This window comes from Brachycentrus maculatus, unplaced genomic scaffold (genome assembly GCF_059751285.1).
Source record: "Brachycentrus maculatus isolate JH-2025_06_01 unplaced genomic scaffold, ASM5975128v1 h1tg000657l, whole genome shotgun sequence".
Taxonomy (NCBI): Eukaryota; Metazoa; Arthropoda; class Insecta; order Trichoptera; family Brachycentridae; genus Brachycentrus; species Brachycentrus maculatus.
In genome coordinates this window covers 118,839-145,544 of record NW_028281392.1, presented here as the reverse complement: position 1 = coordinate 145,544, position 26,706 = coordinate 118,839, and the positions used below count along the sequence as shown (strand labels likewise).

At 35.0% G+C, this 26,706-nt stretch overlaps 2 protein-coding genes across 4 annotated transcripts in view; one reads left to right on the top strand and one right to left on the bottom strand.

Moving 5' to 3' along the window:
- The first annotated feature begins 264 nt into the window (after positions 1–264).
- Positions 265–18,725, top strand: LOC148300761 (gastric triacylglycerol lipase-like). Its single transcript, XM_088274336.1, has 7 exons — positions 265–445; positions 2,384–2,495; positions 6,088–6,325; positions 6,965–7,069; positions 8,763–8,844; positions 9,584–9,726; positions 11,313–18,725. The coding sequence occupies exons 1-7, from the start codon at positions 265–267 to the stop codon at positions 11,514–11,516; spliced, it is 1,065 nt and encodes a 354-aa protein (XP_088130462.1). The 3' UTR covers positions 11,517–18,725.
- A 2,752-nt stretch (positions 18,726–21,477) lies between these two features.
- LOC148300760 (polypyrimidine tract-binding protein 3-like) overlaps positions 21,478–26,706 on the bottom strand; it is a 105,649-nt gene continuing 100,420 nt past the window's right edge. For all 3 annotated transcript variants that reach the window (XM_088274318.1, XM_088274316.1, XM_088274317.1), the window contains exons 10-13: positions 26,187–26,301; positions 24,881–24,982; positions 24,248–24,325; positions 21,478–23,228 (exon numbers count right to left, since the gene is read on the bottom strand). In XM_088274318.1, the coding sequence (XP_088130444.1) occupies positions 23,096–23,228; positions 24,248–24,325; positions 24,881–24,982; positions 26,187–26,301 (428 nt within the window). In that variant the 3' untranslated portion in view covers positions 21,478–23,095. The remainder of the gene's footprint in view (positions 23,229–24,247; positions 24,326–24,880; positions 24,983–26,186; positions 26,302–26,706) is intronic.

Sequence of the window (26,706 nt, the reverse complement as noted above, 5' to 3'; positions counted from 1 at the left end):
AAAAGCTTTCAATATACCTGTCACTTCCAATCTAAATAATACAATGCTGTAAGTCCATCACCAAATTTTTAAAAAGATATTATAAAATGTGCCACAAAGTATCTGCGGAAAACATAAAAGAAATTTAAAAAATTGCTTTTAATTAGTGCAATCATGTTTTTGCACTGCCAATATATATAATACAGTTTGTTGTTGTGCAACTGTTCCAAATCTCTCTATTATTGGAACTACCCGATATTGATTTCATCATTGAATGTACCACAGATGGAGTTGTTACGCGCCGAGGGCTACCCCGCCGAGGAGCACGTGGCGCGCACGGCTGACGGGTACCTGCTGCGCGCCTACCGTATCCCGCCGTCGCGCCCGCGCCCGCCCGTGCTGATGCTGCACGGCTTGTTCGGCTGCTCGGACCACTTCCTGCTCATGGGGCCTAGCAACAGTCTCGGTAGGATTAGTTCATAAGGAACTCGCAAGAGAGGTGTTATCATACATAAATTTAAAAAAAGATGTATGGTTAACGTGACCATTATTTTTGATCATGACCGTGACCATCATCTACAAATTTTTACGTAATAGTATGTATATTCAAAGAAACACGAATTTTTTCATAGTTTTTATCTATTAACCAGTCCGGGAGTATGGACGTAAATGAATGTCAGTGCAAATTTTCCTTAAAGGAGTATGGACGTTAATGAACGTGGAAGTCCGTCTGTCAGTTAGTATGATGTGACTTGTATAGCAATGACATCTGTTGATATTTGTGTGTAATTTTGTCATAATTGAAAAATATTTCGGATAGGTGTTATGATTATTAAATTAATTTTAACATAATTTATATCTTCATAATACATCGATTTCGTGAAAAAAAAATTCTTTTTCATGTAAAAAGAACCCACTCCTCAAAGAAAGTTGGACATCAATTTTTGTACTCCCGGAAAGGTTAATAAAAAGAAAAGGAATGTTGATAAAGAAAATAAGAGCAATAAATAGTATAAATATGAAAAAAATTATGTTGTTCAGGCTATCTAAAAATGGGACAGTCCTGTTCAAAATGAGACGTATGGTCACTATAATCATACATGATAAAAATAGTGAGGTGTCCAATATTTTGGTACCATAAACCAAGCTAGGACACAAAATGCCGAACCCTCTTCTAGAGGATCGGAAGGCCTGTTGACTGTCGTCAACGGTCCGGCTTCTCCTGATTAGTTTTACATGGTTTTCTCCCAACATCATTGCTCATGCAAACGCTGGGAAGTTCCTAATTAATATTAATAAGGAGACCCACACTATCCCAGATGAAAACATATTCTTCGCTAGAAAAAATAAAAATCCACAAATTGATCTACAAACCTTGAATAAGCAAAGTGAATAAATGCAACTATGATCTAAAAAAACTGTCTCGGTGATCTTAATTGGCTAAATTTTTTTAATTAAGTTTTGTTTTGGTAGGCTGAATGGAACTCACATTTGTGTTGTTATGGTCCCTACATTTTAAGTGTTTCCAAATACTTGTTCACAAAATCTGGATTATCTCCAATTACAGGAGTCAACTTCATATTATTTTTTGACATCCCATCAAAGATGAAGAAGATATATGATATTTTCTGGCGTTTCTCATGTGTGTGATTATAATCCAGGATTCGGACCTCACATACTAATAAAAAAAAATCTGCTCAGTAAAAAGCTTCTTTTCATATCACCAATAGATATCTCTAGTGAAGTTCTAGTGATTCAAGAACAATGTTTCAAAATTGGTTCACATATATAGAACTTCCAAGAATTTGAGAGGTGTGGTTGTCAATAATGGGTAGAGTTGGTGAATGTTACACGTGTGAAAAGTGATCACTTAAACCAGCCTATGACGGTCGTCAGCCCTGTAAATGCCCAGACTTCCATATTCTTCTTCATCTTTGATGAGATGTCAAAAATAATATGTTATGGTCCCATTAAAGGGACGAGGGAATACTAGCAATCATACTAACGTCATACTAAACTCTAGTCTGGATTGGCCTTGCAATGCAATGTAGAGGTCTGGATGGTTCCATTCTCCTCACATGCGTATACCGTTGTCTTCTTCGTAGCCTTCCCCGCCTAACAACATCTTCGATCTCACAAACTTCTCTTATCCTGGTGTTCCTTATTCTATCTCGTAGACTCTTGCCAGATATGCTCCTTAGAGTCTTCATTTTTGACACTTTTAGCTCGTTTTTTGTTATTTCGGTGTTCGCTCTGCATTCGATTCCATATGTAATCATTAATTATGTTCTTTATTCAAATGGTGCAACAACAGAAAAAATACACAGTGCCTGTGAATAGAAATCAAGTTTTGGTATTTCCAGTTTCACGAATGTCCTACGACTATAATTTTTTATGTTTGCAGGATACCTCCTGGCAGACGCTGGCTATGACGTGTTCTTCGGGAACTTGAGGTCCAACACATATGCCTCACACGAGAACAAGTCCAAAAGTGACCCATCGTATTGGGATTTTGGGTGTGTAAATTATATTCCTAATAGAGTTGAACACAATGATTATTAAAAATAAAATAAAACAGTTTCAGTTACAACTGTTCTATTATATTGCTAGAGTTGAGGTAAAGGGGTATATCTGTCTCAGACCAAATTTTAGAGGAGAGCAAAAACAAACTAGTGAAATTAAATAACTCATTTGAAATATGATGATGAAATTAAATAACTCATATTTAGTGACCGTAGACCCCTAGCAAGCCCTTCTTCCCACGTCCCCGTCGTAGGTCCTGGTAATGCAGTCAGAGCCTTTGGCGAAAACTGTAGCTAACGGGAAGAGGACGAAAGGCGATTGTCTGGCGCCTAATAACGAGACCCCCCCAGCTAAGGGAAGGAATACACCCCTACAGAAAAACCAGGATGAGCCATCCTTCAGGGCACCTGCCCAGGCCTCGAGAGCGCAGGGTTAATCACCCGGTCTCTTTAAATAAACATGATTACGATACCAACAACAAGTCAGCCTCGGACACAAACACCTGACTCACGGCCCGGCAAACGTAAAAAGGATAATGTTAAAGATAAGGAATTACTCTCCAACAGTGCAACGCTTCACGTTGGCACATATAATGTGCGAACCATGCGCACTCCTGGAAAAGACCTGCACGCTACTCGCATCATGAAGATGTACAAATTGGACATCCTGGGACTGAGCGAGACGCGATGGAAAGGCTCAGGAAAGAAACTGCTGGAGAAACACACAATCATCTATTCAGGACAAGAGCAGTACCATCGACAGGGAGTGGCACTTATAATGACAGACAAAGCGGCTCGCTGCCTCCAAAAATGGGAACCAATTTCTGAAAGAGTTTTACGCGCAACTTTCAAAACCACAAATAGCTCTGTAACCATACTCCAATGCTATGCCCCCACAGAAGATGCCGATGCTCACGTTAAAGATGATTTTTACGACTCTCTGCACTCCGCAATATCCTCGGTCCCAAAAAGGGACCGCGTCATTGTAATGGGAGACCTTAACGCAAGAGTCGGCACCAACGTAGCTCTCGGTCCAACAGTGATGGGTAGCCACGGCCTCGGTTGCATTAACGATAACGGTGAGCGGCTCATCGAACTCGCAACCTTAAATGAGCTCTTAATAGGTGGTACAATTTTTCCTCACAAAAATATCCACAAGTATACTTGGACTTCTCCCGATGGCAATACAAAAACGCAGATTGACCATTTTCTTTACACTGCAGCCCATCGTAGAGAACTCCTAGACGTCCGCACATACAGAGGCGCCGATATCTATAGTGACCATGAGCTACTCACAGGCAAAATAAGGCTGAAATTAAACCGCACTGCCAAGCCAAAGAAGAGGAGTCAGGTCAACATTGATAAGCTGAAGGAGACAATGTCCTGGCTTAACTATGATATCGCCGTCAGGGAGGGACTCGAGCAGCAACATTCCGATGATAATGACCCTATCGAAAGCACATGGCATAACATCAAAACAGCCATAGTTACGTCAGCTCAAAGGGTTCTCGGAATGAAGCCGTCAAATCGACCCAAATGGATGTCGGATGAAACGTGGGAATTAATAGAAGAAAGGGCCAACATAAAACTCTTAAAAGATGCGGAAACTGACCAGGGTAAGCTCCAAAGTCTCCGAGCGCAATACAAATGGAAGCACCTGGCTGTCAAAAGATCCGCAAGGCGGGATAAACGCCGTTCCCTGGACACACAAATAGCAGCAGCCGAACAAGCAGCCCGTAGAGGTGATACTTCTAAGCTTTTTAAGATTACGCACCAAATCTGTGGTAAGCGGCCCCCGACCGCAGGCCCAGTTCGTGGCCCGAGCGGCCAAATCGAGTCTGAGCCCGATTGCGTGAAAAGCATATGGAGAGACCACTTCTGCCGCGTGCTAAATCGTCCACCCCCCTTAGACCCCCTCCATGTGCCCTCAGTTTCTGCCCAACTGAACATTCCGCGAGCACACGATATTTCGCAAAGCACTCCAACGCATACTGAAATTATATCAGCTATTAAAAAGCTGAAAAACGGAAAAGCGCCTGGTGTCGACGAAATACATCCGGAATACGTCAAGAGTGGCATGGACGCTCTCCTCGACCCCCTGTATCACCTACTTTCAAAGATATGGGAAGAGGAAAGGTGCCCGAAGGATTGGGTAAACGGGGAAGTTATAGCCCTCCACAAAAAGGGTGATCCGCTGTTGTGTGATAACTACCGTGGCATTACTCTTTTAAGCGTTCCCGGAAAAATTCTGGCACAAATAATTTTGGCAAGAATCCAAAAACCAATAATGCGAGTTCTCAGAGAGAACCAAGCGGGCTTTCTACCAGGCAGGGCGTGCGCTGACCATATACATAACTTACGATGCCTGTTACAGCAAAGTAACGAATGGAACTGCGCCCTTGCCTGCTGTTTTGTAGACTACGAAAAAGCTTTCGACAGCCCGCATAGGTCTTCTCTTTGGAATATCATAGAAGCATATGGAGTTCCTGTCAAAATTGTGGCCATTATCAGGGCGCTTCACACTAACAGCGAATGCTGCGTTAGAATAGATGATGTGTGCAGTGAACCATTTGAGGTCTCTACTGGGGTGAAGCAAGGCTGTGTACTAGCCCCATTTCTCTTCATCATCATGTTTGACTTCATCCTACGAATGTCAATTCCACCGGATCGAGGAATTGCAGTGAGTCCTGCTCAGAAATTATGCGATTTAGAATATGCGGACGATGCAGTTCTAATAGATACATCGATCGGAGCCCTGCAAGATATAATTGACTCCCTCCAAATAAACTCCGCTCGGTTAGGCCTAAGAGTGAACGCCAAAAAGACCAATGTCATGTGCAACTCAGCCTGTCCGGACCGAGATCAACATCTTACTTGTGAGGGACGAGCGCTCGTTCGAGTCGACACCTTCAGATACCTTGGAACACTCATGGTGGAGGATGGTAGTGTCCAGAAGGAACTGAATGTACGGCTCGGAATGGCAGGAGCTATATTCAATAAAATGCGCAATGTCTGCTTTACTCGACAAAAACCAAGTGTCGTCTCTTTAACGCCTGCATCCTAACAGTGTTGCTGTACGGATGTGAGTCGTGGCACCTCACCAAAGCTCAAAGCAAGAAACTAGCAAGTTTTGAAAATAGATGCCTGAGGCGAATACTGGGTATAAAGTGGTATGACTTCGTCAGGAATGACGATGTGAGGAGAAGAACTCAACAGCCCCTCATTCTGGAAGTCCTGAAGAGAAGAAGGTGGACATGGTTGGGACATGTCCTTAGAATGCCACCTGAGGGCATCAACCCCTCATGTCTCTTCTTCCAACCCCGAGGATTCCGGCGCCCCGGAAGGCCGCTGACGACCATTCACCGACTATACTCAGCGGAACTTCGAGACGCCGGACTGACCTGGGAGGAAGCCAAGGAGATGGCGCGTGACAGAGTGACTTGGAGACGACTCGTGTTGGCCATATGCTCCACCTAGGGAGCGAACATGGAAAAAGAAGAAAGATATATTTATTACCCAACAATTCAAAATGGAATTCAAACTGCCTGTCACAATAAATATCATCATTGTTGGGTCACGTTTCCAGGTTTGACGAGCACGGGCAGCTGGACGTGCCCGCGCTGGTAGAGCTCGTGCTGCGCGTGTCTGGCGCGCCCGCGCTGCACTTCGTGGGCTACTCCTCGGGCACCACGTGCTACCTGGTAATGTGCGCGACCAGACCCGACCTGGCGGCGCGCGTGCTCTCCTTCGTGGCGCTGGCGCCCATCGTTCACATGTCCAACGCGCGTCCATCGGCCAACCTGCTCACGAGTCTCAACTTGCCGGTATGCTTAATATAAGATATTTTTTTAGAGGTCTACAAATTTAGGAAAACAGGGGGAAAGAGGGATGAAAGCAAGATGAAAGCGGAGTGAACGGTGTCGATATGCGCTCCCTCTGACGAATGTGTGGAAAATCATTTAATGACAGAATTAAATACTTTAAAAGATTAGGAAGAGTTCTTTAAGGTGGTATGGACATGTGGAGCGAATGGATAACGAGAGAATGACTAAGAAAATTTATGTAGCGAATGTGAGCGGGAAAACAGAAAGAGAACGGCCAAAAAAGGCACGATCAGATCAATCAAACGTAAAATCTGGTAGTGTTAAAAGTCTGCGTAATCAGAGGGCATGTATGACTAGATGCATGGATGTGATGGAGGTGAGGAGTTTTTGTCATGACAGAAGAGTGTGGTGTTCCATCCTTTCTTTCTACTCCTGCAGGGAAACAGCGTGATGGTAATAGTAGTGGGACAAATTCAAATTTCCTGTAGTAAATTGATGGTGGCATCGCATGTCGCGCCATATTCTGTAAATACCCAGACTCCCTTATTCTTCTTCATCTATGTCGACACGTCTAAATTTAAATGCTTTATTGTTTTCAATCGTACAAATTCAGCTTGTAACGGTCTCTTATTATTCCAGGAGGCTATAAGGACGCGGGGCTCCAACCAACTCACAATGAGCCGTATAATCAGGACTATTTTAGTTTTAAATGCAATGTTGTCCGACTATGAACAAGCTGATTGGGTAAGGTATACTATTTAAGTGAGATTTTCTTCTTCTTTTTCATTTCGAATCCTGACCGAAACAATGTTAATTTGAACCTTTAACTATGATGATCCCAAAATATTACGACTGTACTATGTAATAATTAAGTCATTAAGGCACAAAATATTTTTTTTTCTTTAATATACATAAATATAAGTTACATATACAAGTTTTACACTTCGAATTGCATGTTTTAAAAATCTAATTGGACGTTTTACAAAAAAAAAGTTATATTATTTTGTAATTATATTTTTTTTAAAAAGTAAAAAGATCCCAAAATATTACGACTCTACTATGTAATAATTAAGTCATTAAGGCACAAAATTAATTTTTTTCTTTAATATACATAAATATATGTTACATATACAAGTTTTCCACTTCGAATTGCATGTTTTAAAAATCAAATTGGATGTTTTACAACAAAAAGTTAATTGTATAATATTTTTTTAAAAAGTTAGAATTTAGTTTTTTTTTGTTGCAATTTCTCCATTGATTTTTTTTTGTTTTTGTTTTGGTAAGCAAAACCATGTTTATTTTTGTTCTAATAGTCATTTAATCTAACTGCTTGTAGAAGAACATTCCATGCATTTGGGTCTGCTGCAAAGGCACGCTCGCCAAATTTATTGGACTGATTGCGTTATGTACAAACGATTGTGTAAAAAGTATAAATCAATAAAGTATAATTGATTTACACACAACGAAGATTTGATAGTCCCAAGAATTAACAATAAATATGGGAGTCCAACACTGCAATATATCGTTCCGAACATTTTTAATTCGTTGCCGATGGATGTTAGATTTCAAAATAAAATATAGAACAAAGGCAAAATAAAGGAATGGGTAAATGATCAAGTGTTAATTTTATGAAAATCGTCAAATTTTTAAATACTTAATTTTTTTCTCTTTTTTGTGTCTATATTAGGTTAAAATCGTTAAAAATAATAAAAATGTATTAATAAAAAACTCACAACATTTTGAGTGTGTCCAAATACTTGTTCACAAAATCTGGATTATCTCCAATTACAGGAGTTATTTTCATATATTTTCATAATATAAGAGTTTCTGCTTAGTAAAAAGCTTCTTTACATCTCACCAATAGATGTCTCTAGTGAAGTTCTAGTGATTCAAGAACAAGGTTTCTAAATTGGTTCATATATATAGAATTTCCAAGAATTTGAGTAGTGTGGTTGTCAATAATGGGTAGAATTGGTGAATGTTACACGTGTGTAAAGTGATCACTTAAACCAGCCTATGAAGGTCGTCAGCCCCGTAAATGCCCAGACTTCTATATTCTTCTTCATCTTTGATGAGATGTCAAAAAATAATATGAAAATAACTCCTGTAATTGGAGATAATCCAGATTTTGTGAACAAGTATTTGGACACACTCAAAATGTTGTATATAATAAGATGCTTGAGAGTAGGAGGTGTTTTAAAACACTATTGTCGAGCGGTTTTGTTCATCAACCCCGACCATAATTATACTTAGACAGTCTGCCACCCGACCATGAGTATACTAATCACAAGTAACCGCAAACCCAATTCCCATCTGTACAATGTTTTCGGCGTCTCTTGCACTCTACCAAAAGTAAGTAGAACGCTTTTAAGCGTTTCTCGGAAACAATGTGTTTGGTATTTCAACTAATCGGTTAAAAAATGCCTTGCTTTTTCAGAACCTGGTACCAAGTATAGCCAGAACAATACAACCTTTTAGTTTCAAGGAATTTCTACACAATCATCAGCTCGCCATGACAGGTAATAAAGAGTGAACACCATTGCCTGTGTGTTATACAATTTTTTTATATTTGATTAAAAAAAATAATTCAATTGTTATATTACCCACAAAAACACTTCGCTCACTCCTTTCAACAACGTCAAATATCGAAAAACTTGATTTTTCAGTAGATCTTTTGTAAAGTTTAAAAATAAATATCAAGCCACTAATTGAACTTTTTACTGTGCAACAGATCTTTTTAGGAAAAACCTGAACGTTTTTTCCTCCATTTGAAAAATATTTTGTATATTTAAAAAAATAATTAAACAATACCTTTTCTTCAAAATGCAAAAACAACATGTTCAAGACTTCATTATGCATTGCCATATTCCAGCTTTCAGTGAAAGATTTTTATTTGCTCTGATTCGAGTGCACCATTCACTCTGTTTCCAGCATTCACTCTTCTTTCTATATCTTTATCAATCTTTAGGGATAGCCCTAAAGAACATCTTCTGTTTTTAACTCTTATCTGCACCCGATGCTGTATAAGGCACTGCATCATATAAACGCAGTATTATCTTGATCATTAATACAAGAAGGCAAGGAAACCTAATTAAATACTTTGAAGAGTACCCAAACACATTTTGTTTTATGTCAATCCACATATTAATTGAAAAGGCTTAGTATCGTTCTGTCGTTTGCATAGAAATGTAGTAATGAATATTAATAATATAAATAGTAATAACATGAGATTATATTGAATTCATTTGATTGATCTAGCAACTCTCAGTTGGTTCGACTACGGGGAACAGGAGAACATGAAGCGTTACGGCAGCTTGACTCCACCGATCTACGACCTGACTGCCAACAGGGCACCGGTGGCCCTCTTCTGTGGGAAGAACGACAACTTCATCTCGCTCCAAGTGAGTATCAATGTTTATGGTACCAATGTCATTCACCATTTTTATCGTACCATGAAATAAGCTAGGACACAAAATGTCGAACCCTCTTCTAGTGGAACGGAAGGTCTGTTGATGACAGCCAACAGTCCGGCTTCTCTTGAGGAGTTTTACGTGGTTTCCTCCCAGCAATGAGCAAACGCTGAGAAGTTCCTGACTGGCCCACACTTGATTATCCCTCCTGTTCCCAACACAGATTAACCCATTGCGACACAAAGCCGGTGAATCGCCGGCCAAAGTCAATTTGTCACTGACTCACAAAGCCGGGATTCGCCGGTATATCTGTGAAGTGATTTTTTTAATATTATTTTTTGACATCTCATCAAAGATGATGAAGCGTATGGAAGTCTGGGCATTTACGGGGCTGACAACCGTTATAGGCTGGTTTCAGCGATCACTTTACACACGTGTAACGTTACCTAATTCTACCCATTATTGACAACCACAACTTCCTAGAATTTGAATAGTGTGGTTGTCAATAATGGATAGAATTAGTGAACGTTACACGTGTGTAAAGTGATCACTCAAACCAGCCTATGACGGTCGTCAGCCCTGTAAATGCCCAGACTTCCATATTCTTCTTTATCTTTGATGAGATGTCAAAAAATAATATGAAAATAACTCCTGTGATTGGAGATAATCCAGATTTTGTGAATAAGTATTTGGACACACTCAAAATGTTGATTTTTTTTACATTAAAACAGAATGACAATAACTTTTACAACTCTGAACTGAGCACACTCTTCCAAAATTACCTGGGGATGAGCCATAATGATCTAGCTCAGTGTTCTGCAAAGTGTGTGCCGCGGCACACTGGTGTACCATTGTAATTAGTCGGTGTGCCGCGGAAAAAAGTCACACAAACGAGCAAGAAGAATTCATGTAGCTAAAAATGGATACGAACACACAGCTAGCACACTTTTGGCTGCATAAAAAAATGAATATCCACTGCTTTTAAAGCGTGCTATTGCAATTCTTTTACTATTTGCCGCGACTTACTTGGGCGAATTGGGATTTTTGACTCTTAACTGCTATTTAAATAAAAGAGAACGCCTATGGACGATCACCGAAGAGATGAGAGCAACGTTATCAACAATAGCTCCAAATTTTTATCGCCTGTGCTCTGTTAAGCAGGCTTAGATTTTCTGTAATATATGTTTTCGTATTATATTAATTTTAATAATTAATCAATATTAAATAAACTTTGTTTTCAACTTTGGCGTACATATAAAATTTCTTGATTTGGCAGGTGTAACTTGAACAGAAAAAGTTCTAGCTTACGAAGATTTTTTTTTGCTTTTGCTATGCTGATGTCGATTCCCAGCTGTCAATATATCTCTTTGGTGGTCTGCCCGGGAGTTGTCTACCTTGGGGTTTGCCGTACAGTGCAATGTGGGAGAGTCTGGATGGTTCCATTCCATACCATTGTCTCCTTCGTTGTCTTCTCCATCTAATGACATTTTCGATCTTGCATATTTTCTTTGTCTTGTTTTTATGTCATTTTTTAAACATATTTTTTAAACAAATAAAGAAATTTTGTAAATTCGCAGGACTGTGAATTTCTGAAAAACGTGCTGCAAGAAACACGCAAGGAAGTGGTTGTAAAGATCGTATCTTGGAAGAACTTCAACCACGGGAACTTTATGTTCTCCAAGGACCTATACAAGCTTGTGAACAGAGATGTCATCAAATTTATCAAAAAATTCCCAAAACTGCATATGGAGGATACTCTTGGAAGAAGAATTCCTACATAGAAGTATGAGAAAATAGTGTTTGTACCGGCTGTGCCCGCAATTTGGACTCAAGTAATATACAGTGAAACCTCTCATAATGGGTATAATCCGTTTCAGAATCTTAGTCGTTAAGTGAAACAATTTTTGTTTTGACCGTTGCGGATTTCCCGGCTCACAAGTGAATGTCGTGAAAAAGGGTCTAACCCCTTTCTCTGTAACTTGCTCGTGAAATTTAGCTTGTTAAGTATAACTCTTTATGAGAGGTGCTTGTTGTGAGAGGTTCCACTGCAGTTATAATTTTCTAGATTTGTGGGATTTAAAAAAAAAACATTTATCATGGTGGAATATCTGCGTTTAATTTAAGAAATGATAAACATAAAAATTAATTTTATTCTCAAGCAATTAATGTAATCTGAAGTCCACTTCTAATAGTGACCATAGATGGCTCCACATATAAAGTGTCGATTAATGTAATATGTAGGAGTTCCAAAAAAATTGAGTAGTGTGGTTGTCAATCATGGGTAGAATGATGAATGTTACAGGTGTGTAAATTGATCACTCAACTAGCCTTTGCCTGATCATAAGCCCTGTAAATACCCAAACTTCCATGTTGAGATGTCAAAGTATCATGATTTTTCATTCTAATATTGATTTAATGTCATCCTGCACTGCTGTCTGTTACAAAGGACTGATCACCAACATGTAATTAACGGGCAAAATAACACTGGGCTAATATTATGCTTTGTCCTATGTACCATAGATTGTGGATAAGGGTGAGGGAAAAAAGACCAGACACAAAACATAGGTTCTGGCTACCTGTTCAGGTCAATCTCTCAGGCATACCCATTTATGCAAATCTCTCAGGACGTGTCAGGGTGAACTTCGCAGGTATATCTATCCAGGTAAATCTATCAAGCATATCCGTCCAGGAAAACCTCTCAGGCATACCTAAACAGGAAAAACCTCTTAAGGCGGAGACTGACCGGAGCATTTCGTCGTAACATAACGTCGTAACATCGCTAGCGGCGAGCATCACCGAGCATTCAAAACCATGGATGGAGCGCTTGGCTCACTGTACTGACTGCCTGTGTGCTCGCATCGTAACGTGTTACGTTACGACGAAATGCTCCGGTCAGTCTTCACCTTTAGACATACTTGTCTGGGTGAACATTGCAGGTATACTTGTCCAGATAAATCTCTCAGGTATACTTTATCTAGGTCAACCTTTCAAATATACCCGTCCAGGTAAATATCTCAAGTGTGTCAGTCCAGGAAAAGCTCTCAGGCATGTCTGAATAGGAAAAACCTTTAGAAATACCTATCCAGGTGAATTTTGTAGGTATATTTGTTTGGAAAAACCTGGTATACTGCGGCGTGTTTGGCTGTCTATATGAAGATTTATTTAGCCAAAATGATGGAAAGGAAGAAAACAATAAAATTTGATTTTTCTTATGTTTTATTATAAATTGACAAAGAATAATCTAAAACATCATTAGCGTAGAATGTGAAACCAAGTGGTTGGTTGGTGGACCAAAATCAAAATGTGCAGAACGTCACGACAGCATGGAACATCACGTGAAATCAAGTTGGCAGTGAAAGAACTTGCAGTATACATAGTGGCTTTTAATTATTTCTAAGAGCAATATTCGCTCGAGTAACCTAGACAAATTGTTGCCAGTACAGGTTCCAATACATTCAACTTGATATCACAGTAAACTCTTCATAAATCACCAACAGGGCATGTAGTCATCTTTTAAAATATGTGCACATATATATTTTAAATGATTTTATCTGATATAATTCAATTCAATAGAAAACATGCATACATAATACCTTTTGATGTATCAGGGGAGGAGAAATAGTGAAGGGTTAGCAGGCATCACAAGATACAAAGTATTTAAACATATTTCTTTTGGCATAGGTTCTAGACTGAATTCCCATATTACACATTTAAAAAAAATACAATTCCAAAACAAGACAATGCAAAAAAAGAGAAAAGAAAATTGATAAAACAGTGCGTAATATTTCTTACATCCCACGCACATATTATCTAATCAGTACTATGCGCAGAGGGGTATGCAGAAGGGGTCTAAGTGAATAATTTTTTTAAAATAAAATTAAGATACTATAAGCAAAAATCAATTTAATTTTTTGATGTCTTGAATTGATTATTATACAAGGAAACCATTTTTTAAAAACTATCAACCATATTTTATTTATCTAAGTATTTGAGTCGGATTGTGGTCCCGTGGTTAGTGCTGCAGACTCTTAAGTCAGAGTTTCTCGGTTTGAACCCACTCTACCACAATTTGATACCTATTTCTAATAATGAGCCGCTCAGGCTCACAGAAATAGTATGAAATTGAAATATTTCTGTAAATAATAAAAACACAAATATCTGTATTTAATTTTAAACAAAAAAATATATTTTTTTACACTGTATCATTTGGAATGTATCCATTGTGTAAATGGGAAGTTCAGTGTACTTGCCAACGATATATTACAATAAAAAAGGTTAACCAATCATTTTACGGTGAAAATTCTTTGTAACCTTTTTTGTTTTGGATCTTATTTCATAAATGGATCATTCTCATGTGAATAGGTAAAAGACATGTATAAAATTCAATGTTAAACAGATATTTTGACACAAGTAGATGTGAATAGCTTTTTTAAGTACTGTTAAATTCTCTTTAGTTAGTGATTTAGAATCCATACCGCAGCGATAAAAAGAAAACTTAATTTCAGACACTTGTAGTACATATGTAGTTAGACAATACAATAATAATTGATATTTATATTTTTATTAATAAAACACACATCCAATCTAATATATAATACTGTGGTTGGCACCCAACATTTATAAAATATTTTTACAGTAAATAAGATTTGTCATATCGTAATGATACAGTATATTAGTGAAATGTCAAGTTGTGCAAGTTTCAAGAGAAACGGTGAAACTGTGGTTTGAACAATGAGAAGCCTACGTAATATGTTACGAATATGTGATGCACATCGAAATAAAGATTCAAGCCACACTCATTACATAGGGTTGCATAAGAGTTGATTGAGTCAACGAGAAATTCTAGTCGGCTCACATATTCCATACACCCACCCATCACTAAGTACGTAATAACATCGTTTAAATGTTTGCTAAATAGTGGATTATAAATATGAGTATAATAAATATGATTTTTTACTTGTCATGTATGTCCTTTAAATGTCAATCGATATTCGAGATTGGGTTAAAAAGTTTTGGGTATTTTTTCTTCTAAATTTGCTTTGTTTCGTCCTGTATCAATTACAATTTATAAAATCCATAATTTTTCAAATATCCTTGGCATATTTGTCAGTTTCAACCATATGACATGCAATTAGTTGAAATTGCATTGAATGAGTCCATTTTGTTTACATATTCTTTGAAGATAAAAATTAAAACTGTATGAATGTAATTTGTAAATAGGGTGATTGATTTTTTTATTTATTACCAAAGATACAAATTCAAAAAGAGACCACAGTAAAAAATCTTAATATCATTGATATGTGTATTATATATACAGTAAGGGTAACTCCAAAGGGGGATTCTATAAAAATTGATACAGGAATACTTGTATTGTGAAATATTTTAAATACAAATTCCCAAAACTTTTTGAATAAACCTTGAACTCTTTTATTTCATTGAATGATAACGATAATGATAATCCACAATTGCTTTCGGGTAGGTACATATGTGTTACGGAGCTTTCCAGAGAAAATAAGCTGAATATTGTTAAATTTATACAATATAATAGACAATGACTGCACTTTCATCAGCAAATTCTGAATGAAGCAATTTTGTTCCCATTCGTGGTAAGTATAGCTATTGAATATTTTTAAAAAAATATCTTCGAAATTGTATCAATTTTTACAAAAGAATGTTCAGTTATGTTGACAGCGTGTTTTTTTCAGCGAGAAAAGACTTAAGAGTAAAGTTTAGATTAAAGATTGTCACGCGTTAAAGGTAAGAACAGTCATTCAATTATTATTACTTATGCAAAGGCATTTCTCTTACGAAGACATATTCCCCGATTAGAAATTTTGACACAGTTTAAGCGTTTGAACAGATTGCTATACCCACCCACACTAGTGCGAGAGATTTAAAGAATCAGGTAAGAAGTGTAGTGTTGATTTATACGTAGATTATAATACACTCGTGTTTTGTCACCCCACCGACATTTTACATAAGGGCACATTTATTACAAACGTTTACTTATCGTAATATACATTCAATACCTTGAAAAGACAACACCAATGTCGAGAGCTTAGGAACGAGTAGAATTTTAGTTTTGTGTGATACTAAATACTGTTTACTAAATAAATAAACCGAATTGAAACACTCGATTTGCCAACGGGTATCGTAAAGTATGATTCTCACCGACTGTTTATACAAATCAGCTCAAAGCTTCATTTCATATTCATGTCTAGTATTAATAAATCTCAAAAATTTGAACGATTGTGTTAATTTACTGATACTATATACTCTACTACTGATATACTCCGTAGAAAAGTGGTTAATACCACCCTATATCGGAGGTTTCAGGTTCATTTTCCAGGGGTAAAAATATATACAAGCAATTTTTCATATTATTTTTTTGAAATCTCATCGAAGATGATGAAAAATATGGAAGTCTGGGTATTTACTGGGCTGATAACCATCATAGGCGGGTTTAAGTGATCGCTTTACACACGTGTAACATTCACCAATTCTACCCATTATTGACAACCACACAACTCACAAATTCTTGGAAGAAATTGTTATTGAATCACTAAAACTTCACTAGAGACATCTATTGGTGAGATGAAAACAAGCTTTTTATTGTGAATAAGAATCCAGATTTCTGAACAAGTATTTGGACACACTCAAAATGTTGTAAGCGAATTTTCATTTGCTCATATTTATTTTATGAAATGTCACACTATATGTCACACTGGACCTGAGCCGCAGAACTGAATGTCTTGCTTTCATGTATTTAACGATTAAGATAACACTGCATTAATACGATGCAGTATGCCTTAAGCACTATTAAGTGCGTCTAAGGATTATATTAAGAATGAATTCTTTAGTTTGTCTTAAAAACAGGTATTATTTATTACAAATATGTATTTGGCAAATCAAGACATTTCATGAAAAAGTATGTCTACACTAGAAGAAGATTTATTGTGCCCAAGATTCCACTAATGATAATTTGTAACGATAGATTTAGAATTACACTTAGACTAAGGTGAAAGCTACCTGTGACCGTAGAAGGACACACAACCTCTTCATTGTACATATGACCATTCACAGTACACCGCACAGTTACTTTCCTGTCACTTTTAATGTACAATTCCAAGTACATAAACTGTATTGTAGAAGCTGTATATCATATGATATTCTCTTTCCAATGTGTTAAATCTCATCTCGACAGTACACTTGACTCTTTTTTGAAAGTACATAGAATATTCTAGACTCCCCGAACCTAGACACGACCCATTCTAGACAGTACACACGACCGGTCTCCCCCATGATTATAATATATTTTTCTAAGCTAATATTATGATTTTTCTATTTATTCAAATAAAGATATAGGTATGTTACGGAGTACTTCTGTAAATACAACTACATTATTCTTTTAAATGTATAATTTATATTAGTAACACTCTGGTGTGTGTAATATTTTACCTATTTTGTGGAAAGTTGCCGTTACTTGAAGAAGCATGATTTTTCCCAAAATAAAAACATTTACACACGATGATTTAAAATCCAAGAAATGGACAGCAAATTCTTAGTATTCTACTTTCTAAAAACTAGATTTGAGTATGATAATAATATGTTATGTACGAGATATGAATAGACATTTTTAATACACACTTATACTTTTCTCAGAGAGAAATGTTTTATTTAACGCCTACAAAAGGCATGTAGTTTAGAAATTTACGTTCAGAGTAGACTTTAAAGTGGAATGTTTAATTACTTGTAAAATATTTAAATAAATATGTAGTCGATATCATATAATGTAAATATGTGTCAAAAGGATAGATTTCAAAAATAATTTAATTTTATAGAATTGTTCCCTGATATAATATAATATTTTATAATTTTACCACTTGTCTCTTAAATTGAATGAGCAAACAATTACTAACTCATCAAGCGGAAAATTTGTTTTACTTTACTGATGAAACAATTCCTGTATTTATAATATTATTACATAAACGATCGGAATTATAGGTTGGTTAAACACATAGGATATATGAATTGGCTGGCAACCCTGAGTGGTAGCCAAATTGGATGACTTTAGACTAATGTTTGCGGAACACTCGAGTATATTCGGCAAATTCGTTGGTAAAGCAAGTTGGTCACAATGTTTGTAGGGACGATAAGCGTAGCCCGTGTTAAAGGGTGCTCCGCTGTATGCTGGGCATTGCGAAGTAAGTTGCTATGTGTATTAGTTTGTTCTGGAGATCCAAACATGTTGGAGCGTGTGTATCGCAGGTTTGGTACCAGTGAACAGATCACTAGGGCTGGCGTTTGCCCCTCTCCATTGCGGATGGAAAAATCTAGTTCATCGTAATAATTAAAATTGTTTCATCACTAACATCACTGAATATAAAATTTGAAATATGAAAACGAGAAAAATTATTTACTTATTCATATCGATATCAATTCGCTATATTTTGCTAAATTATTTAATAAAACATTATTTCCGAAATAACAATATATAAAAATATTTTAAACTTAAATATAAATATCATGTATTCTAAATTAAAAGGAATCGTAATTAAAAATATCTTCACTTGTATGATCACATCATGTTTTTTTTAAAAATACTTAAAATATAAAAAAGATTTTTATATTAGAAATAATGTGGGTATTAAAAACAACAAAAAACAAATACGCATGCTAGAATGATAGGAAAATAAATCGCTACCTTACCTTAATACTTTTCGTGAACGGAAGAAAGCAAAGCCATCGGAAAGTAAGGAACGGAAAAGTGGATAAAAATAAAACAAAAGAAAAAAAGTTTAAAATTGTAATTGAAAATATTAAAAATAAAGTTAGCTAGAATAAAAGAGAGTACAAAAAAGTTGCAATATATGATCATTGAAATATGCAAGTAATTTTAGTTATTTGTAAAGATTTTATTAAATGATTCTGAGTAACTAATCAATCAAAAAATATAAATATATCTGTGACTTAGAGCGCAAACTTACTAAATACAAATTAAAAATTTCTCCAAAAAAACACTTGAAAGTCTAACAAGATGACAGTAAAAAAGTGTAAAGTTATCTCATGTTTAGTCTTTGATTATTTATAATATTTAAATTTAAATTTTTTAAAAATGTTTTCTGTCTGAAAAAATCTTGTAAGGAGTTGAAACAAATTTTCTGAAATAATTGTTAAATGATTTCGTTACTATATAACATTTTTCAAATTAGACAGTTTCTTGTTCGTCACAAAAGTAAATTTGCATTTTAAAAGCTTTGACATATGTACTGCTACTGCTACCCATCACGACGCTTTATGTAGGGGTATACAGAGAGGATGGAATGCCACGCTCGGCCATCTTCTTGACAGCTTACTATATCCATATGGATAATATACCAGTCATACTGTATTCATAGGTAATGATCGAAAAATTGAACTTAATAAACTTTGTTTTTTAAGTATTATTTACTTACTTACTTATAACCCTTATCCGCACCTAATGGTGCATAGGGCACTGCATCAAATTGACGCAGTGTTATCTTGATCATTACTTAAATGAAGGCAAGGTGATCACTCTTGCGCTTCAGGAACCAGTCCAGGGTAATATTAAATAAATATTACAGTGTTGAATCACTAATATTTATTTTCACACCCCATCTGGGAATCGAACCCGGGACCTCCAGCACGGTAGCTAAACACGCTGACCATTGCACCACGGAGGCGGATAAGTTCTATTTAGTGGCATGATAACTCTACATTGTTTTTATTCATCATGTTTAATTTTCGCATTATTAGGTTCTGTTTTAATATTCAATTTAATGAACATAAATGATTAATATTTCAGGGATTAAAATAATAATAAAAGAACTTGTCTGACATGCATTCAGTTAAAAACTTTAAAGGACAATGATTACTTAAATAATTCCCAATAACATCAGTTAAACCAGTACTTCTATTAATTAAGGTCCATCAAATGACATTGTACGCTCTAACTTTTCTACTTAGTAAAATATAGATCGCCATGGCCTGGCAAGTGGTGTATGTAATACATGTGCGTTATCCCACTAATTGGTATATCAAAATTTCTATTGAATTTGAACATTGATAGAGAAGATTACTAAGATACGAATATTGAGTCTGAGTTTTATCAAAATTAGCATAATGTATTAACATTGACTATATTATCATAGTCCGCCTCCGTAGTGTAATGGTCAGCACGCTTGGCTACCGTTCTGGAGGTCCCGGGTTCGATTCCCAAGGGGGGTAAAATAAATATAAGTGATTTTTTCGCTGTTACATATATTCAATATTACCCTGGACTGGTACCTGAAGCGGAGGGCTGATCACCTTTCCTTCATGTGTAAACGATCAAGATAACACTGCGTTTATATGATGCAGTGCCCTATGCACCATTAGGGTGCGGACAAGGGTTTTATTATTATTATTAAAATAAATGTCATCCGACTATTTGGATAGAAGGAGGTGGAATTTGTCGTTTTGAGTTTTGTAATTTCTGCGTTGATAACATGTTATTTATTTTCATGTATTAGAATGTTCGCTCTCCAAGCCATAAATAATTTATTGCATATTTCAAAGAAACACATTAAAATTAATGATAAAACGCTAAAAATGAAAAAAAGCCTTATAAAGTACGATTCATACATCAGTAAATGAATAAAATAGCCAATATACGTAAAATGAATACATAATAAAATGTGCGTAGCAATGCAGGCCATCAACACTAATGAGGCAGATATTCTAGAAATACTTATATTTTGTATTAAAAATATGAATATAACAAATAATACTATTAAACATATACATAGTTTAATGAAAAGCTTGGAAACACCGTACGGTATCGTGGAATGAAATGTATTATTACCATATTTTATTAGTGTATTGACTTAAAAAAATTATTTTGGTAAAATTACGAACGCTCAGAGATACAAATTTGATGATAACTGACTTTAATTGTACAAAAAAAGGAAGAATAAATATTACTGCAATTTCTGTAACTTGTGACAATAAATCTGGTACATTTAATAATTAAAATCAGTTTAAATTGGCTCGCATTATCGTACGTCTTAAATAAATTTTTCAAGTAAACAAAAGATATTAATAAGAATTAAGATCAAGCAAATTAAAATGATACAATACAAAATACAGGTATTAAGGAATGGTGGCAATTACATTAGATTCTTTGACTTTAAACTGACCCTGAATAAAAATAATAATAAAAAATACATCATCGCTTCTCATACAATATGATATACTTTGTATATTACAAGGTCCAGCAGGTAGGACGATGTTTTGTTTTATGTAATTCGAATCAAAGCGAAGAAATGAAATAAATGAGAGAATGTGAGTGGATGGATAAACAGGTTTCCGCAAGCAGGAAAACAAAGGAAGGAAGATTTTTAAAATGACAAGACGCAATAAAGAAGATGATTCATTTGGAGCTGGTTGTGAATGCAAATCAATAGTTCCTTAATATTAAAATTATGCACTAGTACCACTTTTAACGACAGTCACTACAACATTATCATTTGGAATAAAATGTCCAGTTCCACATCACCGCTCTCGGCAGGTCATACATATAGAACTTTTAAATCAATCAGAAGGGCAACGATTCACACCCTGTTACCTAGTTTTTTTTTAAATTCAGCTAAGCCTGAATAAAACAAATCAATCAATGCTCTCGTCTTTATTACTTTCTAACATTTTAATGATTCATTCTAAGCTCTATCAATTATTTTTGCATATATATATATATATATATATATATATATATCTCAATGTCTTATCATTAAAAACATAACTGATGGTTTTCATAATGAAATAATTACAGATTCCTTGAAATTTTAATAAATGCAATAATAGTTATACGAATACTTGAGTCTTTCAAAGCGTAGCATTCAATTTTGAGAAATATTCATCAGTTTGGCATTCGAGACTTACACGTACTAATTTTTTTTATATTAATTTATTTTATCCCGATAAAATCAAAATGTACCGATAAATAAAGTGTCATATATAATGAAAACAGTTTTTTAAAACACGTATTAAAAAATGAAAGACCATTTTAAATAACTCGAATAAATATATAAATTTAATATGATAATTAATAAATTTAATATAAAATGTATGAAATAAAAATTATCACTACAGAAATAATTAAATAAATGTAATTGTAATATAAAATAGCTACCATTTTTAATAAAAGAAATTCAGCAAATGTATTATCGAATTTCAGACAAACGTAACTGAAAAACGAACATTTAAAAAATGGATGCATGTAGAAAACAGCACCAAAAACATACATAAAACATAATTATGTTACTAAAAGTACGTACTTAATTAACGTAAATTATAATATTACAGACAAAAATACTGAATGCTTCTTTATACTTCCGATTGCTACGAACAAAAGAGTTTTTCAGATCTGGGAATTTGGCTTACTCCGCGATCCGTAAAGGAGAAAAGGAGCATTTTTATCATTCATGTAACTAGTCTATAATGTTTGATAATTTTTAAAGTTAAATGCGTTTATTTACTGAAACCTCTTTACAATAATTACCTTACTTTGTTTAACTTATATTATAATCTATATTAATATATTTAATAAAATAAAATCTCAACAGAATTCTGCATATTGCACACACAAACACATTTGCGAAGTACGTATCGTTTAGATTCTTTACGTTTGTATGTGTTTAATAAAATATGAAAACTTTACCTCATTTCCAGTATAGAATAAGTATAAAAAGATGTGATCGACTAATAGAAAGAGATGATAGTTTACCTTTTGCGGTGACTGTAAATCAAAGCTACCGAGAGAGTCTTCATTTCGTTATTAATTAATCTCTCACCGCTTCTTACAACCTTGATGAAAAAATCATCATAAACACCGCGTTAATACTTGTTGAACCGGGAGTCAAACAAAATAACGATCAGGTCTTGAGTAGACAACGTAATCTATTCGAAATATCTGATCTTTAATCGTGTAATTTCGGTATTTAAGACCTAAAAATGGAATAATACCAACTGATAATCAACCACCAAAGTATTGCTGGTCTAGAGCCAATAAGGCTTCAGACGCACACGTTCCCCCATTTTTGTGGCCTTGTATCCGTACATTTTAATTGTGACTTGATTGAGCATATGCAAAAATGCATCTAATATGGCATCCTTCCAGTTTACTGCCTCTGATCGATTCATTTACCCTAAATTACCAATGTATACATATAGTCAAATTAATAATCAGACTGTGTATCAGTTTCATATTGTGCAGTGGTAGCAGCAATGAGAGTGATGTTTCGCACTCTTTAAATGAACGAAGAGAGGAGTGAACATGACCAAGATGCGAGATTCATCCGATTTAAATATTAGACTTGGAGAAGGATACTCTCAGATGGTTGGACTCGGAGAGTTGGTGGTTGTGCATTTTGATGAGAGCCGAAACGGCATCGTCGATCGTGGCCAGTTGAACTAGAGCCATCTTGCGGTCCTTCCTAAAATGAAATAGAAAACATTCTATCATATGTTGGCTATATTAATCAATGAGTAAATTATAAAAATTAGTGAATACATATTATAGACAAATCGCTCACTCCTTTCAACAACGTCAGATATAAAAAAACTTTTTACTGTGCAACAGAACTTTTAAGGTAAAACCTGAATGTTTTTTCTCAATTTGAAAAATATAAAGTATATTAAAAAAAATTGTTAAACAATACCGTTTCTTCAAAATGCAAAAACAAAACTTTCTGCCCTGTAGCGGGTAAATATTAAGTTAAAAATATGCCGCTTTTGCTGGGATAAAGTATATTTTCTGGGCATTCTGAAAACATGCACAGCTGAAAATTGTCCATTTCTGATATATGACGTTGTTGAAAGGAGTGAGCGAAATGTGGAGATACCTTCAAGAAATCTTCCTAGCCAATAATAAATAATCACCCATATGAGGCCTTAGCTTTTTAATGTGATCTAATTATTATATATTTGGAGGTCCTTACCAAAATGTTACATTTCCATTTTAAATAATCAGGAATTCTAGCTTATAAAATTGTTACGTTTCGGTGCGATTTAATGATTTCATATTGGTTTAACACAGGATTGGTCACGTTTTGTCGCAACTTTAATTGAGATTTTGATAAAATACAGTAAACAGAACAGATTTGCATTTAAAGGATTTTTTTGTACAATATTAGAAATGTTACTTTTTGATGAAGACCTCCTCAAATTCAATTGTAGGGGGTCACAGCTAGAGACGAAGTATCTAACAATTTTTAACCTCTTTCGAATGAGCAGTGTTTACGGATGCAATTACTAAAAATATCAGGTTATTTTATTTTTTTACTCAATTGAGTGTGGATAGAAGAAAGATAGCGTTACTGAAAGGTATGGAACCCATGGCCTGTTTTAAGTGGAGTTTTGTTGTGATAATATTTAAACTAGGCGTAGTGAAAAAAAGTTTTCTTTTATTGATATGTTTTAATATACTGAAGTTGTTTTTATATTATGTACTCACGGGAAAAACTTAAAAGCTTTGACATTGAATCCTTTCTTTGTAAAGGCTTCTTTGATTTCTTCCTCCGAAACAGTAGCTCTGAAAAATGAAAATACAGGTTAGTAAAACAATATATTACAACTTTTATCGATAAATATAAATTTTTGAACACCCATCATACGATGTACAGGTAAAATGGGTGTTCGAATGGAGATATTAGGAAATAATGCAAGGCTGAGATAAGCATTATCGATTAAATTAAGAAAGATGTGTTGAGATGGTTTGAACATGTGGAATGAATAAGTGAAGGAAGAACAATGAAACAAAATTATGAGGCGAATGTGGTTAGAAATAGGAGGAGACAAAGACCAAGGAAAAATAGCAATTGAGTATTTTAAATGAGTGGTCGGGTCAGGAGTTGAAAAAATCATCAGGAATGTATGAGGACATGCATGAACGCGGAAGAGGCCAGATTGTTAACAAAGTCGGATCGGTGTGGCATTCCATTATTTTCTCTGCCACTACTATGGAAAGCAGCGTGATGATTAGCTAGTAAGTTAGTTAATAAGATAGATATAAATAACAGTTAGATGTCTTTAATTGAGAATGTTCATTGAATTGACGAAGGCTTTGTGAATGATGAAGCGAACTTACGGAATATTGGAGAGGTGAAGAGTGCCGCTAGGCGGGTAGATGTTCTGGTAGTTTTTGCTGCCCGGCTTCTTGAATCGGTGGAGAGGACTCTGAGAATAGTCTCTGTTTCAAAGAAAAAAAATCATATTAATACTACTATTATAATATCGGACACTGGAAATAATCATTCAACCTACAGATGAGATGTCAATTTTGAAAGGTATCTCAACTATACATGAAACATGGATCATTCATCCCTTTTTTATGAAAGAAGATGGAAGTCGGAGCATCCTGGTAAACAAGTGTTTAAAGTGATCGCTTAAGTCAGCCTAATGCCAGGTCGTAAGCCCTAGGATACTCAGAATTCCATCTTCTTTCATAAAAAAGGGAAGAATGATACATGTTTCATTTTTGAGACACCTTTAAAAAGAAATGCATGTTTAATATAATAGTCTTGAAATCAAATGTAGAGGAAAAATAATCCATATTTGAACTGTATGTATGAGTGACACGGTGATGTTAGAGGTAATCATATGCTAGAAACATGTCCACGCTATGATTTAGAATATATATATATATATATATATATATATATATATATATATATATATATATATATATATATATATATATATATATATATATATACTCACGACTATATATATATATATATATATATATATATATATATATATATATATATATATATATATATATATATACTCCTGACATGTTATTATATATATATATATATATATCTATATATATATATATATATATAATAACATGTCAGGTTTACTGTGGTCCTGTAGTTAATGTTGCAGACACTGAGTCACAGTTTCTGGATTCCAACCCACTCTTCCACAATTTGATACCTATTTTTGAATAAAGAGCTTCTTAAGCTCATATGAAATTGTAATATTTGTGTATATAATACACAAATAAACAAAAATACACAAATATTTCTCTTTCAAAGAAAATTAAGTACAAATTGTATTCTAGCATTTGTTGCCTGAGAAAATTGATACATTAAAATTTCATTCATTTGAAATTGAAGACATCAAAATCGGAAAAATATTTTAAATTTCAAAAAAGTGTTCATCAACTTTTTTTTCACTTTTCTCAAAATTTGTTTCAATCGGATTCCTGAATCGACGAAATATTTTAGCAGAAGGGGCTACATTAAAAAAGTTTGAGAGCCATAGGTTCTAGAACCTATGGTTCTTAAACTTTTTTTAGTGTTGCAACTTTTTTGATGTTTTGACGCATAGGCGTAAGACTTCATAATTTAATTAAAAAAAAACACTTGTGTATTTTATTTAGTTACCTTGTGAGTCCAGCATCAGGTTGACCATCTTTAGGTAGCTGAACAGTTTGATGTTTGCTGATCATCACTCTCATGGCCTTCCCGAACACTCTCAACTTGTCCATATGGGTCATGGCTGCAAAGAGAAAATCGTAAGTCATCTGGTCCATGCTTGGTTTTCATGTAGTGTCTAGAAAATTTTGATCCTAGATGTATGGACCAAATTGCAGATAATATGCGAATGCTGTGTAACAACATATTTGATAACGGTGGCAACTGATATGGTCACACAGCACTATATCAGTTACTACTTTCTAACCGGAAATGAAACCAAACCGTGGATGGTTCATACAAATCATTAGATAAGTCAAGTTATGTATCATATCAAAGCGACATACAATATATGGGGAAGTCTGGATGGTCCCATTCCCTCACATGCGCTGCCATTGTCTTCTTCGTTGCCTTACCCATCAAACGACATTTTCAATCTCACATATTTCTCTTATTTGGTGTTCTTTATTCTATCTCGTAGACTCTTCCC

What these genes read in the sequence shown, in the direction of transcription:
- LOC148300761 (XM_088274336.1), top strand. Translation starts at nt 265, where the DNA reads ATGGAGTTGTTACGCGCCGAGGGCTACCCCGCCGAGGAGCACGTGGCG. An exon ending in GGGGCCTAGCAACAGTCTCG is followed by an intron (nt 446 to 2,383) that starts GTAGGATTAGTT and finishes TTATGTTTGCAG; the next exon opens with GATACCTCCTGGCAGACGCT. An exon ending in TCATCAGCTCGCCATGACAG is followed by an intron (nt 8,845 to 9,583) that starts GTAATAAAGAGT and finishes TGATTGATCTAG; the next exon opens with CAACTCTCAGTTGGTTCGAC.